This window comes from Mytilus edulis, chromosome 5 (assembly GCF_963676685.1).
Source record: "Mytilus edulis chromosome 5, xbMytEdul2.2, whole genome shotgun sequence".
Classification (NCBI taxonomy): Eukaryota; Metazoa; Mollusca; class Bivalvia; order Mytilida; family Mytilidae; genus Mytilus; species Mytilus edulis.
Window position 1 is genome coordinate 85,346,625 of NC_092348.1, and position 18,481 is coordinate 85,365,105.

The window sequence follows — 18,481 nt, forward strand, 5'->3', positions numbered from 1 at the left end:
TCTACCAATCTAATTCACAGTCACCACGGATATCAAATTACTTCAATGATTTCTGTTTTCAAATCAGATGCTAGTAGGGGACACTAAAAGGTGACTACAGGGTCTTCATGTCCATTAATAATGACTGCATGATCTCCAAGAACGATTGAGTAATAACTTCTAGTACCCTTTAACCACCCTCAAAGAAGTACAGCTGGCTAAGTATTTTCTACCAATCTAATTCACAGTCACCACGGATATCAAATTACTTCAATGATTTCTGTTTTCAAATCAGATGCTAGTAGGGGACACTAAAAGGTGACTACAGGGTCTTCATGTCCATTAATAATGACTGCATGATCTCCAAGAACGATTGAGTAATAACTTCTAGTACCCTTTAACCACCCTCAAAGAAGTACAGCTGGCTAAGTATTTTCTACCAATCTAATTCACAGTCACCACGGATATCAAATTACTTCAATGATTTCTGTTTTCAAATCAGATGCTAGTAGGGGACACTAAAAGGTGACTACAGGGTCTTCATGTCCATTAATAATGACTGCATGATCTCCAAGAACGATTGAGTAATAACTTCTAGTACCCTTTAACCACCCTCAAAGAAGTACAGCTGGCTAAGTATTTTCTACCAATCTAATTCACAGTCACCACGGATATCAAATTACTTCAATGATTTCTGTTTTCAAATCAGATGCTAGTAGGGGACACTAAAAGGTGACTACAGGGTCTTCATGTCCATTAATAATGACTGCATGATCTCCAAGAACGATTGAGTAATAACTTCTAGTACCCTTTAACCACCCTCAAAGAAGTACAGCTGGCTAAGTATTTTCTACCAATCTAATTCACAGTCACCACGGATATCAAATTACTTCAATGATTTCTGTTTTCAAATCAGATGCTAGTAGGGGTCACTAAAAGGTGACTACAGGGTCTTCATGTCCATTAATAATGACTGCATGATCTCCAAGAACGATTGAGTAATAACTTCTAGTACCCTTTAACCACCCTCAAAGAAGTACAGCTGGCTAAGTATTTTCTACCAATCTAATTCACAGTCACCACGGATATCAAATTACTTCAATGATTTCTGTTTTCAAATCAGATGCTAGTAGGGGACACTAAAAGGTGACTACAGGGTCTTCATGTCCATTAATAATGACTGCATGATCTCCAAGAACGATTGAGTAATAACTTCTAGTACCCTTTAACCACCCTCAAAGAAGTACAGCTGGCTAAGTATTTTCTACCAATCTAATTCACAGTCACCACGGATATCAAATTACTTCAATGATTTCTGTTTTCAAATCAGATGCTAGTAGGGGACACTAAAAGGTGACTACAGGGTCTTCATGTCCATTAATAATGACTGCATGATCTCCAAGAACGATTGAGTAATAACTTCTAGTACCCTTTAACCACCCTCAAAGAAGTACAGCTGGCTAAGTATTTTCTACCAATCTAATTCACAGTCACCACGGATATCAAATTACTTCAATGATTTCTGTTTTCAAATCAGATGCTAGTAGGGGACACTAAAAGGTGACTACAGGGTCTTCATGTCCATTAATAATGACTGCATGATCTCCAAGAACGATTGAGTAATAACTTCTAGTACCCTTTAACCACCCTCAAAGAAGTACAGCTGGCTAAGTATTTTCTACCAATCTAATTCACAGTCACCACGGATATCAAATTACTTCAATGATTTCTGTTTTCAAATCAGATGCTAGTAGGGGACACTAAAAGGTGACTACAGGGTCTTCATGTCCATTAATAATGACTGCATGATCTCCAAGAACGATTGAGTAATAACTTCTAGTACCCTTTAACCACCCTCAAAGAAGTACAGCTGGCTAAGTATTTTCTACCAATCTAATGGGAGCTATTCCTATTCTAAAGTTACCTCGTACTTTCAGTTTGACCTGGATATCATACTAGTTACTGATATCTCTTCAGTTTGTCTGTTTCCAACAAATTTCCCTGTTGTTCTCACTGTGTACTTAAGCTTCCTCCACCATTATGAAAGACTCCCCTGGTGTCCTAGCCTGGTTTTCCGCTGGCGGTCGCCATTTTTCGCAATTTGTCAAAAAATTATAATTGTGGCGATTAAAATTTGTCATTGCAAAAGAATTTGGTCAGAGAAATATATATATAATGATTTATTTATTTTTTTCAGGTTTCACAGACTTTTTTAGACAATACTTGGAATTCACCTTGAAATGGTTAAAATTTTAACAGAAAATCAGTAATCATCTGATTGCATTTTATTGCTGTAGACATCAAAGGACTAATTAATAAAGATGTTGATTGTAATATTGGACAAAATGATATGGTTAAATGGCGTCCCTCACATGTTACATAAAGGATTTATTAACCATTTTGCGACACACATCTTTAAAGCAAACTTTTGACGTATCTTCTCCTTCTATTAATAATAGGCCAGAAAAGAAAACTGTTATGACGAAAAATGTTCAAAAGCAAGAAAAATCTCTGATTTAAAACTTTATCCTTTGACTTTGATATAGATAATTGATTTGAGAGAGTACTTAATTTGAATTTGTTTGAGTGACACAACGTGTTTCAAGGATAGTTTTACGTCTCAAGGTTTTCATTTAGCATGTTTAGGATGGTCTAGAAAAGAAAACTGTCGTTACGAAGAAATCTTTGCAAAAGGTTGGGAACAGCCATGGCAGCCCCTCGAAAAGAGTAACCCTTCAATGTTATGACTACACCTTTTATAGATGAAGGATCAATTTCAAGTGATACAAGCTTTTGTTTTGTTGTAAAAACCACTTCTTAGTACAAAAGGGCACATATTTTTCTTTTGAAGAAACCTTTCCAAAAAACTGTACATCTTTCTGGTATTTTATGATCAATACATGTCCAAGAATTTTTCCCCTTTTAAATTAAAAAAAGAAAGTTCTTTTGAATGTTTGTTGTTTATTCATTACAATGTAGACTCTTAAGATAAGTTTGAGTGAATAATCATAGACAACAATGGGGCAAACTCATCTAATTTAGGGGGGAGGGGGGTGTGTAAAAAGAAAGAAAACATTTTAACAAAAAATAAATTTATGTTACTTGATGACAAAAAAATGATAAAGTGGCGATAAATATATTGTTTTGGCGAATGAGGCGGCGAAAAAAAATAATTGACCCAGGGGAAACCCTGGTCCTAGCATGCCCTTTTTTTTGGTTGGGATGGGGATTGTCCTTTTAATTAAATATTGTTGTAAATACGTAAGTGAAACATCACCATTAATCTGGATAGTCCATTTCTTGAATTTTGTCTTTCACCTGAAAATATTGTCAATTTCACATGCCTTTATGATGTCATTTACCAGATAGAAGGGGCTCTTGTATTCCTGCTCTATTAAAGTTTCAAGCACTTTCCAAATATTTGTGCAGTATAAGATGAATCTTTTTCACCCCTTCACTCAATATGTGCTTGAAGAGATGATGCCTACATTTTAGTCACTTGGTGATGGAAGTCATATGACAGATTCAACTAACATTCCTAACCACTGTATCCCAGAACTGGCGTATTAAGATTGTCCATCATCTCTCACTCATTCACTTAGACTAACCTATAAAAGTATTACATGATTAGGATCGTAATTGGGTGAGTCAGTCTTGACAAAGTCCTGTAAACACACTCTGTCGCTGGTACATATATATAGGAAAGATCTAACGGTGGGGGAATCAACTTTTTTATTTGCAGTTATTTCCCTTTATCTTTTTTTACAGGGAGGCGGATTAATATTAGTATTACACTTTAACTAAGCATATTTCTTTATTAAATCTTTCAGGTAACTATTAATTCAGATTTGGAGAAGCTCATAGAAAATCAAGGTAGATTAGAGAACAAAATGGGAAACATGCATAAAGTTATGTAAGTACAAAAAAGTATCTCAATGAGTATTAATTTACAGTTGAGGAAAACCAAAATCTTGTTTGAAGTAACAATAAAAATATACATGTTATTGCATATTCAACTGTGGTAAAACAGATGTAACCATTTTGTGGGAGGGGGGTGAAAATGCAATTCTGTTATCAAACTCACATTAAAAAAATAGTGTCTGATAAGAATTTGATTCTATTAGAAATATTTACAAAATGCTGTTCCAAAATTGCATTAGGCAACACAATTGAAAATTTATGATATTTTGTACTGTGGTAATTCCATTTTTTATCTGTCCTCAATTATTTTAAAATAAAACATTCCACAAAGCAAAAACATTATCAAAATAACTGTAACTGTAAAATTGAAAGAACTTGTATATTTTTTTATTTTTTTAGTCCAAATATTCAGATACTAGAAACTGATTCCAAGAATTTATCAAATATGGTGGCATTTACCTCAACACTTGCTGAAAATGTCAGTAGTAAAGTCAGGCAACTGGATCTGGCAAAGGTAAATAAAATGTAAATAGTACAGTCAGGCAACTTTATCTAACAAAGGTAAACAAAATGTCAGAAGTAAAGACAGCTAACTTTACCTGTCAAAGGAAAACAACATGTCCGTAGTGAAGACCGGCAACTTCAGCTGAAACAGTAAACAAAATGTCACTAGTGCAGTCAGGCAACTAGATCTGAAAAAGATTAGATAATGAATAAAACTAGTTCAAACAAGTTAAAAATACAGGTCTGGTAAAAAGAGACTCAGAAAAAATATTTCTGTAGAGGGGTCTCAGATAAAAAAAAACTTTCATTAGATTTTGGCCTCTTACACCTCTAATTAATCCATCCATCCACATATTTGTGATAAAAAATCATGGAAGCATTCCATACATGTCCTCTAGATAGATTATTCTAAAAGTTGATAAATTTATAACACTTTTAGTTTTTATTGAACATTTTCGTATTTGTTAATTTTAGAGTCAAGTGGACATCCTGTATTTGTTTATTTTAGAGTCGAGTGACATCATGCATTTGTTTATTTTAGAGTCGAGTGACATCATGCATTTGTTTATTTTAGAGTCGAGTGACATCATGTATTACAAGAGTGGAAGATATTTTAGATCTGAAATTTTGTACAGATGGTGTGCAGACAGCCTTGCAGAATGAGGATTATGAAAAGGTTATAGTTAAACTCAAATTAGAAATATTTCTTATCTTTTCTTATTATATGATATTTTATAATCATGATGGTTTTGGAAATTATCTCAACAAAGAAAAACTTTCAGAATAATTTTTTTTTCAACATAGTCCTGGCAAATATCTTAACAGAGTCCTAAAATGAATATCATTTAGTCAATAATATCATATTTGTGTTTTAGTATCTAATCAAGACATCCATCTCTAGTCTTGTATAGTCTGAAAATGTTAATTCTGAATGTTTAAAACTAATATCTTGCGAACTAGAATTTCTTTAAACGAAAATAACTTGGTATTTAAGAAGCTACATGAATACTTTAAAAAAAAAATACAGCTCTTCCTGAATAAACATAAAAAGGTTATTCCATTGTTCATATTTGAAAACAAAAAAGAAAATAGTCTGATATATTTTCTTTATTCAACCATTCAAAAAGATTGGCAGCACAGTTTTAAAAGATTCATCAAGGATTACACTATATTTCATAAATTTCTGATGGAAGCCCTTAGTATCACAATCTTAAATATTATTCTAGATGTTGCTATCAGTTAAACAATTCTTCACAGCTATAAACTAATGTAAGTGGTAAACCTAGAACTAAACCTAAAGACTGCTTTAAGGTCATTTAAAAGTTTACATTCCAACAGCACAATGTAGTACTTAAATTTCTGAGCACAATTGCAGCTACATACCACATCTTCTTATATCTACATACAATTTGACTGTTTATTATCTTTTCAGGCTGCTAGTCATGTTCACAGATTTAGGAATTTAGATGAGAACGTACTGAGAATGTCCCTTACTAGTGGTGAAAGTAAGATTATAATGATAACAACTATAGAAATTCATGAGTTATAGAAATAACTGTAATTTTTTATTAGGACTGAAGTGACAAATACATCACCATGGCAAAATAGGACGGACAACAAAAAGTCAAGTCAACAAAACATTAAAAACATTAAAAACATTAAATCTAAAAAAAACTATACACTGAGCATCATAAACTCCTTCAAATACTGGGTGTGATCTCATGGTTCTGGAAGGGGAAGCTGAACATGAGGCAACTGTCATGTTGCTCAAAAGTACAAATTTTAATTGAGACAATTAAAATATATATTTTATTTTTTTATGTGATTTACACACAAAAAAAACTGTGTTGTTCTGGGACAACATCATATTTGTAGGTAGGACAGGTGCTTATCAACATTTAGGTCTATGCAGAGATAATGTGAACATTTAAGAATGGCATATTTCACTACTGGCAAATTTAAATGACCTTGACTTCCCATGAGGGTCTTGCACAGTCAGTGATTTCTGTTCAAGCAATATTACAAATGGTTTTATACAAAGAAAGACAACTGTGATGTTTCTAGGATATGAACTATAAACTTACATCCCATCGATATCTTATGTGTAATTTGGGAACTAATAAATTCAAAATAAGTTCCCCTAAAACAGAATGCAAATAAAAATATCCATTCACCATGTTAAAATAAAAGATGAATTTCATAACGCATCATACTCTAATCAAGCTTTATTTACTTTGGTTGGCTTGCTTGCTTTGTTTGTTTAAACATATTTTATTGTTCAAAATACTTTGTTTGTATAAGCATTAGCTGAAACATTGAAATTAAGATTGACATCTGCAAACAATATAGACAAGCATATTTTAACCTGAATATATTGCATCTGAATTTGATTGAATTTTATCTCTCATCACAATTGTACAACATACAAACAATGCAAGCAAGCTAACCAATTTCTTACTATACATGCATTAGGAATTCAGCTCGATTGACTTTATAACATTTATTTTGTTTCTTTATTCTGAATTTCCTATACAGTTGATTTTTTATATGTTTCAGGCAGTGACACACTTGACAACTCATTTAAACTATTACATGAAGCTGAAAACAAACTGAAATCCATAGTAAATTCCAAGTTTGATGCAGCAGTTCATTCAGGAGATAGTGCTTCAGTAGAACGATTTTTCAAAATATTCCCTTTGTTAGGCCTCTATGATGAAGGACTAACAAAATTTGGAAAATATTTATCTTCACAGGTAAAATTATATAAACTATCTTTATTTTTCACATGACAGTGAAATTTTGTGTCACATGTAATTTCTATTGTCTTGCATCAACATTTCTTAATTCTCCGCTTCTTCAAAACATCAATATCTAGGACGTGATAATTTGTTATGTGTGAGCATTTTTCAGATTTCTCACTTACTTTTTGTTTACCTATTCTTTGAATTGGTCAATATGTTCAATGAATAGAAATAATTTGTCTCACATTTTTCCAAAAGTTCTGGACAGAATTATTTCATATTTGGTCAGCATCTTGACAGCTATGAGTTCTTCAGATCTGTCAACTACCTTATTCAGATATATTTTCCTGAAATCGAAATAATTAATCTTGCATTTTTTTTGCATTTGTCAAAATTTGCAATAATAAATGCAACAACAATTTCTAACTCCACAATAGAAGTGGGATTATATTCCTAGCACAACAACGTATCCAAGCATAGTAATGTATACATTCTATGTATGATACTGAACTGCAATCAAATTTGAAAATACTTTCTAGTTTCCCATATTTAAGACTGTTTTTTATGTTGGAAATTCTTTTTTTAAGCTTTCAGACACTGCAGATAAAAGTATAAGATTAGCTGAAGCAATGGGTTCTGAAGATAAAAGAGCCAATGTAATTTATGCAGATTTAGCAACACAGCTGTTTGAAAATATAGCTAAAATTGTAGAAGTTCGACAGCCTATTATAGAAACATATTATGGTATGTAGACTGTTAATGTCTGACAGAACACTGAAATAGTTTTTAACCGAATTTTTGTGACAAAAATGTCGGTTATTGATTTAGGGATGTACGGCGGGCGGGCTGGTGGGCCGCAGCCAAATGTTGTCCGTGCATTTACTCATGAACCGTTCAACCAAAGATTTTTATTTTTAAATATGTTGTTACTGACAACGACATGGAGGTCAAGTTCAATATTGACGATTTTGACTTTTACGGTTCTGGAGTTACGGTTCTTGAAAGATTGAAAACTGGTGTTTCCAGTCCTGTCCCTGCGTTAACTCTTGAACCATTCAACCAAAGCTTTTAAAATTTTAATATGTTCTACTGACAACAAAACAGAGGTCAAGTTCAATATTGACGATTTTGATCTTTACGGCTCTGGAGTTATGGTTCTTGAAAGCTTGAAAAATGTTATTTTCAGTCCTGTCCGTGCATGAACTCATGAACCGTTCAACCATAGCTTTTAAAATTTTAATATGTTGTTAGAGACAACAAAATGGAGGTCAAGTTTAATAATGACGATTTTGACTTTTATGGTTTAAGAGTTATGGTTCTTGAAAGATTGAAAAATGGTGTTTCCAGTCCTGTCCATGCATTTACTCATGAACTGTTCAACCAAAGCTTTTAAATTTTAATATGTTGTTACTGATGACAAAATGGAGGTCAAGTTCAAAAATGATGATTTTGACTTTTACTGTTCAGGAGTTATGGTTCATGAAAGATTGAAAAATTGTGTTTCCAGTTGTGTCCGTGTATTTACTCATGAACCATTCAACCAAAGCTTTTAAATTTCAAATATGTGCAGGAGTTATGGTTCTTGAAAGATTGAAATATGTGTACCAGTCACGTTGTTGCATTTACTCATGAACCATTCAACCAAAGCCTTTCAAAATTTAATTCAAATGTTGTTACTGATGACAAAATGGAGGTCAAGTTTGATATTGATGATTTTCACTTTAACAGTGCATCAGTTATGGTTCTTGTGATATTGATAAATGCCAGGACAGGAATAAATATTAATAAATCTGGTTTGCTGTCAGATGACAGCCTCTTGTTATCAATTAAAGTAGAAATAACCCTCATGTTTTTTTAGCTTGGTTTTACAACAAGGTGTCCTCTTTAAGATAAAATATAAGGAATCTTTATAGATCTTTGTGAATTAAAGGGAGATGGATTAACTCTTTCAACTGCCATTTGATGTTAAGTACTAAATTTTGATACCATTCCTATTGTATAAAAAGTTCCCCCCCCTAAATTCAAAGGTTATAATTAAAAAAAAGTGTTAACCCTTTCGCTGATGAGTCCCGGTTTACCGGGATTCACGCTTCAGACAGCTGACGATGAGTCCCGTTTTACCGGGATTGGAATACCTCTTTTATATTTCCCGCTCAAAACAGTGCAAACATGAGTTATCTTTCTTTGATGAATACCCGGATGAAAGTGTAAACATGGCGCTTCCGTTTGTTGAAAACCATGTCAAAATCAGACGAAATTTACGGAATTTACGAGAACTTGAAATGAGGGAACATTTTTTTTGAAAGAATATGGAAGAATTGAAGCCAAACTAGTATACTTTTTTGACATAAAATGTCGTTTTATATACAAACACTTGGAATGGACATCATTCAGTTTGAGGAATTTGTACAGCCTCAAAAAAAATTTCAAAATTTTGCCGTTTTGGGTTAAAAAATTACGATTTGGGGTCTTAGAGCAGAATTTTGAAAATTTCACCTAGATAATGCCGAAAATTTGAATATTTTATGAAGAAAAAATTATCAAAACATGAACCAAACTGTGAACATGGTGTTAGTGAATGAAATAAATACACAAATAACTATAAACAAGTTTTTATTGACATTTATTATGAAGGTCTCCCACTTGAGTAAAAGTAGCCAGGGAAGCCATCGTCTCAGAGTAGCTTCTGTCTGGGCAGCAATCAGTGAAAGGGTTAATGTTGGTCAAATCTTGATTTTTGTCGAGCCTGCAACTTTTGTTGCAGAAAGCTCGACATAGGGATAGTGATCCGGCGGCGGCTACGGCGGCGGCGGCGGCGGTGTTAGCTAACTTCTTAAAAGCTTTATATTTTAGAAGGTGGAAGACCTGGATGCTTCATACTTTGTATATAGATGCCTCATGTTACGAAGTTTCCGTCAGTCACATGTCCAATGTCCTTGACCTCATTTTCATGGTTCAGTGACCACTTGAAAAAAAAGTTCAAATTTTTTGTAATGTTGAATTCTCTCTTATTATAAGTAATAGGATAACTATATTTGATATGTGCGTACCTTGCAAGGTCCTCATGTCCGTCAGACAGTTTTCAGTTGACCTCGACCTCATTTCATGGATCAGTGAACAAGGTTAAGTTTTGGTGGTCAAGTCCATATCTCAGATACTATAAGCAATAGGGCTAGTATATTCAGTGTATGGAAGGACTGTAAGGTGTACATCTCCAACTGGCAGGTGTCATCTGACCTTGACCTCATTTTCATGGTTCAGTGGTTATAGTTAAATTTTTGCGTTTTGGTCTGTTTTTCTCATACTATATGCAATAGGTCTACTATATTTGTTGTATGGAACGATTGTAAGGTGTACATGTCTATCGGGCAGATGTCATGTGACCTTGACCTCATTTTCATGGTTCAGTGGTCAAAGTTAAATTTTTGTGTTTTGGTCTGTTTTTCTCATACTATATGCAATAGGTCTACTATATTTGTTGTATTGAACGATTGTAAGGTGTACATGTCTAACGGGCAGATGTCATGTGACCTTGACCTCATTTTCATGGTTCAGTGGTCAAAGTTAAGTTTTTGAGTTTTGGTCTTTTTATCTAATACTACAGTAAAACCTGTATAAACTGGCCGGCTACGGGACTATGAAAAGGGACCGGTTTGGACAGTGAGCCGGTTTATTCAGGTTTCCGTTTTGACCGGAAGTTAATGACTTGTGACGTTCGACATTTTGCATGTAAAAGTTCTCTCTGATTGTAAATTATATCTGATAAATTAGAATACTTTCACTTTGTTTTTCACTGTTTGCATTTGCATCATAATGTTCGCGTTGTTTGGATTGTAAGACGAGAGTTTCGATTTACTCCCATGATCAATAATTTGAAATGTTGGAATGGCGGATTAAAAAGCCAGAATATTATCAAACGTAATTTCATCACTTTCGAAAGGTTGTCGTACAGTGTACAATATCCATTGATTGTTGTCATCCGGGTGTTTTTCATTATCAAGGTCATTTGTTTAGGGGTTCACAACAGGGAACCCAGGATTTCAAAATCACGATGTGAATTTCTTACTCCGCGATTTTAATTAGTTTATCCAAGTTAAAACGTAAGTTCAATCCGAGATATATTCGGTGTTTCTTTTCGTTTAATTGACACGTTTATAATATTTTAATAAATAATACGCTCACTACTGTACGATTGTAGGTTCAGTTTGACACCTGCATGACTAATTGATTATCACGAAAAGCCATATCGTATAAACAAATATGTTTTGATTGCATATCGATCATTGAAATTAATTAGACAAACCGGTTTTGACAGGTAATAATTAATGTAATTATGAGTATTGGGACTTCATAATTAGACCGGAATTCGGAATACACAGGGTCCGGTTTACAAAGGGTATTTTAACAAAGACTTTGAATGGGAAAATATGGGACTTTCATTTTCGGCCAGAATGGACAGGAAACCGGTTTATTCAGGGTCCGGTTTAATCAGGTTTGACTGTATATGCCATAGGTCAACTGTATTTGGTGTATGGAAATATTTTATGATCTTTATGTTAGTCGCACAGGTTTTATTTGACCGTGACCTCATTTTCACGGTTCATTGCACAGTGTTAAGGTTTTGTGTTTTGCCTTTTGGTCTATTTTTCTTAAACTATAAGTAATCGGTCAACTATATATGTTGTATAGAAGCATTGTTAGCTGTACATGTCTGCCTGGCATGGTTCATCTGACCTTGACCTCATTTTCAAGGTTCATTGGTCTTTGTTTAGTTATCTTGGTTAATGTTAAGTTTATGTGACAATTGTTATAAAGCTTAGCTTTATACTTAGGACTATCAACATAATATCAATGATTAGTATAGAAGGTGAGACATTTCAGCGTGTGCACTCTTGTTTTGTTACTTCTGATTTGCACCATATTTCATATTTTAATGTTTCTTTTTTTGAGACATCAATATAACTTGGTTATAAGGAGAGATGACACCTAAGGGACAATTGTGTATCTTGTTACAAAGCATTTAAAGTAAACCCAAGTGGCCTTTGTTTTTTAGAGGATCAAAGAACTGTCAGTCATCACAGTCAAACGTGGAAAAAAGTCTAAAGAATAAAAATGCTGAACTGTGATTTATAATCTAAAACAGAAAGTCCCTAATGAAATGGCAAAAGAAAAAGCTCAAACACATCAAACAAGTGGAAAACAACTCTCATATTCCTGACTTGGTACATGTATAAGCATTTCCTTGCGTAGAAAAGGGGGATTTAACCGGGCTTTAGACTAGCTAAATCTCTCACTTGTATGACAGTCGAATTAAATGACATCTGATTGCAACCTTGTGCTTTTGTCAATTTTATAACAATGACAACACTTAATTAATCACTAATTAAGAAGTGATAACATAATATTATTTTAGATGATGCAATGTATCAGTATAGAGATTTTGTTGACAAAAAAAAATTCCCAATTTGACTTGTATTGCCTTTTCTAAATAAGGTAAAAAGGCAATATAACTGGATTGGATTGATTTGAAGGAAGCTTATTGGTTTGTTTTAGTATTTTGAACATTTCTGAAAGATGAATAAAATCATGACCAAAATAAAATGAGTACCGGTAGGTTTTAGCATAATGTGATGTATAGACATATTAACTCATTTTCATATTTTTAGGTGCTGGAAGACTTTTTACCTTATTAAAAATATTGCAAGTTGAATGTGATCGACAATCAAGACAAATTTTACAACAGTTTAAAACAAAAAGAAATTTTGATCATGTGGTGAGTAGTATAAATAAAGCAAAATGTACTGGTCAGTTTACTGGTCAGTTTACATCATTGAATCTGTCTATTCAAACATTAAGTAAATGTAATATTGTTTGGATTGGTCAAAGTCAGTTGCTTGATGATATAGTCATTTCAGAGTAATGGAACTTTTAATTGTCGGATTTTCAAGTTTTTGACACCTCACACACAACCACCAATATGCTTGGATAATTTTCCTTCTAATTTATATTGTTCAGATCGCTGAAAGTAAGCTCCTTTTCAATTTTCCAAATTTTCACATATGCCTTTTCAAGAGATTTTAATGCTGAATTTGAGGCAGTATATTATCCTCCAGTTTTTCTTGTAGAGCCGTCCTACAATTAAACTTATGCTAAAAATACACAGTAGAGCCGTTTTTTTATAATTTAAGATTGCTGAGAAAAGTTTCACTGAGTAAAAAAACACACAAAATATGACTATAAGTATTTAGGGAAGTTGTCATTTTTGTTTTCATTGAACTTAAAAATTTATAATTTGTGTCATCTTTTATAACAGTCTATTTTAATATTTTAGGTGCAGCAAGTTCAACAATCAACAATGTTCCAGAAACAACCAGCTTCTGAAAAGTAGGTAAAATACAGTTTACCTGATACTGTACATGTGGATTCATTTATTTTTCGTGGGTACCAATTTCCTTGAATTGGAGAACTTTCATTTTACGTGGAAATCTAATTTCATTGTTTTGTCAAAATCTGCATACATTCCTTTTGTAATTGTTTAAAAATATAAATTTTGGTTTCCCCTGTTCCAACAAAATCCACGAAAAATTGGTATCTAACTAATATTAATTAATCAGCAGTACCTGATAGAGAAAACATTAGAGCAGTTTTAGCTGCACTTCTTCTTCTTCTTTATGTAGATCCCTGCAACGTTGGAGCACACACAGCTAGCCATGTTTCCTTAACGGATTAGTTTTTAAAATGTTAACATATTCACAAGTTATTCCAAATTGTAATGAAATCCTCCACCAAAACATGCACAAGCAATGTCTAGTTTAATAAAATCAATGAACTATTTTGGCTGTTGAATTTGCTGGATAGAGTTAATGATTTAAAGGTCTTCATTCATATGAGAGCCAAGTAGAGCAAGCCTAAAATACTATCCATTCAGAAAATGCTTCGGATGGTTATTTTCTGTCTAATGTTGACATCTCTGTTAATAAGCAATGATATATTTTTGTGTTATAAAAGTTAGTTCTACATTGTACTCAAATTTAAAAATCTAGCTATACACACCTTCAGGCTTGTATATATGGTGTATATTATAGTTAAGCAAGCAGATATTAATGTTGCGGATAGTTATGCATAAACATCACACTAAAGTTTTTAACGCCAACTATTTTGCTATTTATGATAAATATCAGATAGACACATGTTGGTAAGTATTGTCATTAGTGTCTTTATGGGGAGCTGTGAGACCCAGGGAAGTGTTATATCTTGGTGGATAGTCTCTTTTTGTGAATTTCATAGCAGTTTATTCTGGACATATTTTCAATCTTTCCAAGTATTTCTGGGTTCGGTATAATGTTCATATTTGTGAAGTTCTGACAGTCTACTATAAGTGTACATATTGCCTCACGGTTACTGAAGTGAGTTGCCCATTTTGTTAACCGGATTTTTGTGACAAAAATGTCGGTTATTGATTTGGGGATGTACGGCGGGCGGCCGGGCGGTCGGGCGGCCGGGCGGCCGGGCGGTCGGGCGGGCGGGCGGGCGGCAATCAAATGTTGTCCGTGCATTAACTCATGAACCGTTCAACCAAAGCTTTTAAAATTTTAATATGTTATTACTGACAACTATACGAAGGTCAAGTTCAATAATGGCGATTTTGACTTTTACCGTTCAGGAGTTATGGTTCTTGAAAGGCGGCAATCAAATGTTGTCCGTGCATTAACTCATGAACTGTTCAACCAAAGCTTTTAAATTTTTAATATGTTATTACTGACAACTATACGGAGGTCAAGTTCAATAATGGCGATTTTGACTTTTACCGTTCAGGAGTTATGGTTCTTGAAAGATTGAAAAATGGAGTTTTCAGTCGTGTCCGTGCATTTACTCATGAACTGTTCTACCAAAGCTTCCCAAATTTTAATATGTTGTTACTAATGACAGAATGGAGGTCAAGTTCAATAATGACGATTTTGACTTTTACTGTTCAGGAGTTATGGTTCTTGAAAGATCGTAAAATGGCGTTTCAATTCACGTTGTTGCATTTACTCATGAACCATTCAATCTAAGCTTTTCAAATATTATTATTTCAAAATGATGATACTGATGACAAAATGGAGGTCAAATTTGATATTGATGATTTTCACTTTCACCATTCATCAGTAATGGTTCTTGTGATATTGCCAGGACACAAATAAATGTAAATAAATCCGGTTTGCTGTCGTTGTGACAGCCTCTTGTTTTATATATTATACTCAATATAAAGTTTTTGATTGGAGTATATAATGCCATCCTGATATTTGGACAAATCGGGTCTACTTTGTCTTGGTTAAATCTGTGTCTATGAGCTTGTAATAGATAAGTTCCCGTTAACATGCAGCTTTTTGTAATTGCTTTTCTAATGTCCAAGACTGATGAAGAAACTGTAGCCTAAACTATATTATGATTCATTCCATATTGGTCAATATATTAGACTTTACTCTTTTAACTTCACAAAGTCTTAAAGGTATCTTTATGGTATTTTAAATTTGACATGTGATTGGTAAATAATTGATCTTTTGAATCTTGTTTGCTTTAAATTACAGTAGAATCAATCATTTAAGTAGTGAACATTCAGTCAATGTATCAATAGATCATTTGGATATAGATATATAAACTATGATATGTTCTTTTGTTTTACAGATATGAACCAAAAGGTTTAGATATTTTATTATCAGAAGTTGTTTTACTGAATACAAGAGCTGAATTATATTTGAGATTTATTAAAAGAAGATCCACAGTAAGTTTTGTGCATATTTGTGATTTTTCATAATGGACATATTTTTAAAATTTTTACATGGGATCAATATTATGCTGTTATGTACTGATATCACATGGCAATGTTTGTCTTTACTTTAAGAGTCAGCTCTTAAATTCTTTGTTTTGTGTAGTTCCAAAATTCTGTACTATTCTGGTGCCTACCAACCACATGCATCCACTTAATTTATGATATAAAATATGATATAAAAATTGTTTTTCTAAGTGATAACATCCCATGGCAAATATGTTATACACATGCAGGACAGATATGAAGTAACAATAAATCAAATATGTAGGGTCTACAAAGGTGTGCAACAATTATGAAAACAGAAAAAAACACCAAAAGACAAACAAAAGTTCATTGATAAGAAAAGATTGATTGATTGTTTGTGTTAAACACCATTGTCAACACTATTACCTATTTCATGGTTGTCAGTTGTTATTTGTGGAGGAAGCCAGATTGCCTACAGTTTTTGAGAAAACAACCAATCTTTGGTTGGATAACTGGCAATCCTAGGCATTTAAGATTGGAATCAAATGCACCTGCTATGTGAGGGGTTATAACTCACATCCTCAGTGTACAACTTTTTCACCTCTCAAGAAATACTTAGAAACTATATGAATTACATAATGTATTTCAGAATGATATTGAAGCAGGGTTTCAAAATGATGTGAATATTGTAAAAGGTAAGTTGTTGCATTCTATTTATATTTTTAGGATACTATATATGGCGTTTAGCAATTCTAGGGAAGCATCAAATAATATAGCTGTGAATTACTTACAATATCAATACTCAAGACAAAGTTTTTTACATATACAGATATACAGTTCCTGGAGCTAGATAAGTCAAACCATAGAGGTATAGAGATAGAAATGGTACTCAGACAAAAATATCAAACACAGTTTTTGAAAAAATTCTGAGAGGATTATATATGTCTATAAGGGAGTCTAAATAACTTGAAGGTAATGAAAAAGAACACCAAGTAATGCTTCAACATTTCTTCTCATTTCTATTAAGCAAAATTATGGAAACAAACCATGATAAATACATGGCACAAAAATCTGAACTTTTAGAAAATTGTAAGGAATTTATAAGTTTTAAAAGATTTTACTATATTTTTCAGAAAAAATAACTGATGTAGATACATTCCTTGATAACTGTGATTTAAAAAGATTAATGCAGGAACTAATTGGCAGCTATATATTGATGGAGGAATATTTTATGAGAGAAATGGTATTAAAGGTAAAAATATTTTTAGTTTAGATAAATACTGTCCTATGCAGTCAGTTTTATCATTAATATTGTAATAATTGAAGATTTGACCATTTTTTTTAAACCCTGTTCACCAGGAAATAGTGAACATGAGTTTGACAGCTAATTGCCCTTTAAAGACCTTTCATTATCTATTTTATATAATTACCACATGGTAGTATTATTGAAGATATATGTTTTACTTTATAGGCTGTTAGTATGGATTCATTTGATACAGGTCAGCCCACATCAAGTATGGTAGATGATTCTTTTTTTATTGTTAAAAAATGTGCACGGTGAGTTATGCAATTTGTTAGATATGCATTCTGTCAGACTTATTTTTTTACTTTTGTACCAAAAATACTGACGTAAAATACTAAGAGACATTAAAAACTCAAAAAAATTGACAAAACCTTGGCAAACAATTAAAATCGATGAAAGACGACAAAGCTCAACATAGAAAACTAAAGACTGAGCAAAACTAATCAAACCCAAATCCAGGTGTGAACTCTGGTGCTCCAGAAGAGTAAGCAGTTTCTGCTCTACACTAATCATACTCAAATCCAGGTGTGAACTCTGGTGCTCCAGAAGAGTAAGCAGTTTCTGCTCTACACTAATCATACTCAAATCCAGGTGTGAACTCTGGTGCTCTAGAAGAGTAAGCAGTTTCTGCTCTACACTAATCATACTCAAATCCAGGTGTGAACTCTGGTGCTCCAGAAGAGTAAGCAGTTTCTGCTCTACACTAATCATACTCAAATCCAGGTGTGAACTCTGGTGCTCCAGAAGAGTAAGCAGTTTCTGCTCTACACTAATCATACTCAAATCCAGGTGTGAACTCTGGTGCTCTAGAAGAGTAAGCAGAGCATTGAAAATTCTTTTTTAAGAGAGAGTATACAAACAAAGCTTGTTAATGAGTGAATAAGGTTTCAAATTATTGTGATCATGATACTCATGTAGAAATGTCTGAAACAACTATTTTTTTTTTATCTACAATAATCAACTAAACTATGTTTCAGGCGATCATTGTCTAGTGGGAGTGTCGATGGTGTTTGTGCTATGTTAAATCATGCATGTACTGTTTTAGAACAAGACTTTAGGGAAGTGTTACATTCTCGGATACGTGTAGGATTTCCGTCAGATCAATACTTATCTGTAGCGTATAACATGGTGCAATCTAGTTTACAACAAGGAAAATTACAGAGTTCAGACACAGAGAAACAAAAAACACAGTTTTTAGTAAGTAATTTGACCAAATGATTTGAGAAATACAGTGTAAGCAGTACAGTGAAATTTTCA

The 18,481-nt window shown here is 33.1% G+C and overlaps 1 protein-coding gene across 2 annotated transcripts in view; it reads left to right on the forward strand.

The window, feature by feature from the left end:
• Positions 1-18,481, forward strand: part of LOC139525522 (conserved oligomeric Golgi complex subunit 4-like) — a 35,775-nt gene that overhangs the window by 4,193 nt on the left and 13,101 nt on the right. For both annotated transcript variants that reach the window (XR_011664919.1, XM_071320918.1), the window contains exons 2-14: positions 3,810-3,892; positions 4,300-4,414; positions 4,979-5,080; positions 5,837-5,909; positions 6,961-7,157; positions 7,733-7,889; positions 12,812-12,918; positions 13,477-13,529; positions 15,813-15,909; positions 16,571-16,616; positions 17,055-17,173; positions 17,393-17,478; positions 18,202-18,421. Coding sequence is in view for 1 of the 2 variants with exons in the window: in XM_071320918.1 (XP_071177019.1) it covers positions 3,810-3,892; positions 4,300-4,414; positions 4,979-5,080; positions 5,837-5,909; positions 6,961-7,157; positions 7,733-7,889; positions 12,812-12,918; positions 13,477-13,529; positions 15,813-15,909; positions 16,571-16,616; positions 17,055-17,173; positions 17,393-17,478; positions 18,202-18,421 (1,455 nt within the window). In the remaining variant the exon portion in view is untranslated. The remainder of the gene's footprint in view (positions 1-3,809; positions 3,893-4,299; positions 4,415-4,978; positions 5,081-5,836; positions 5,910-6,960; positions 7,158-7,732; positions 7,890-12,811; positions 12,919-13,476; positions 13,530-15,812; positions 15,910-16,570; positions 16,617-17,054; positions 17,174-17,392; positions 17,479-18,201; positions 18,422-18,481) is intronic.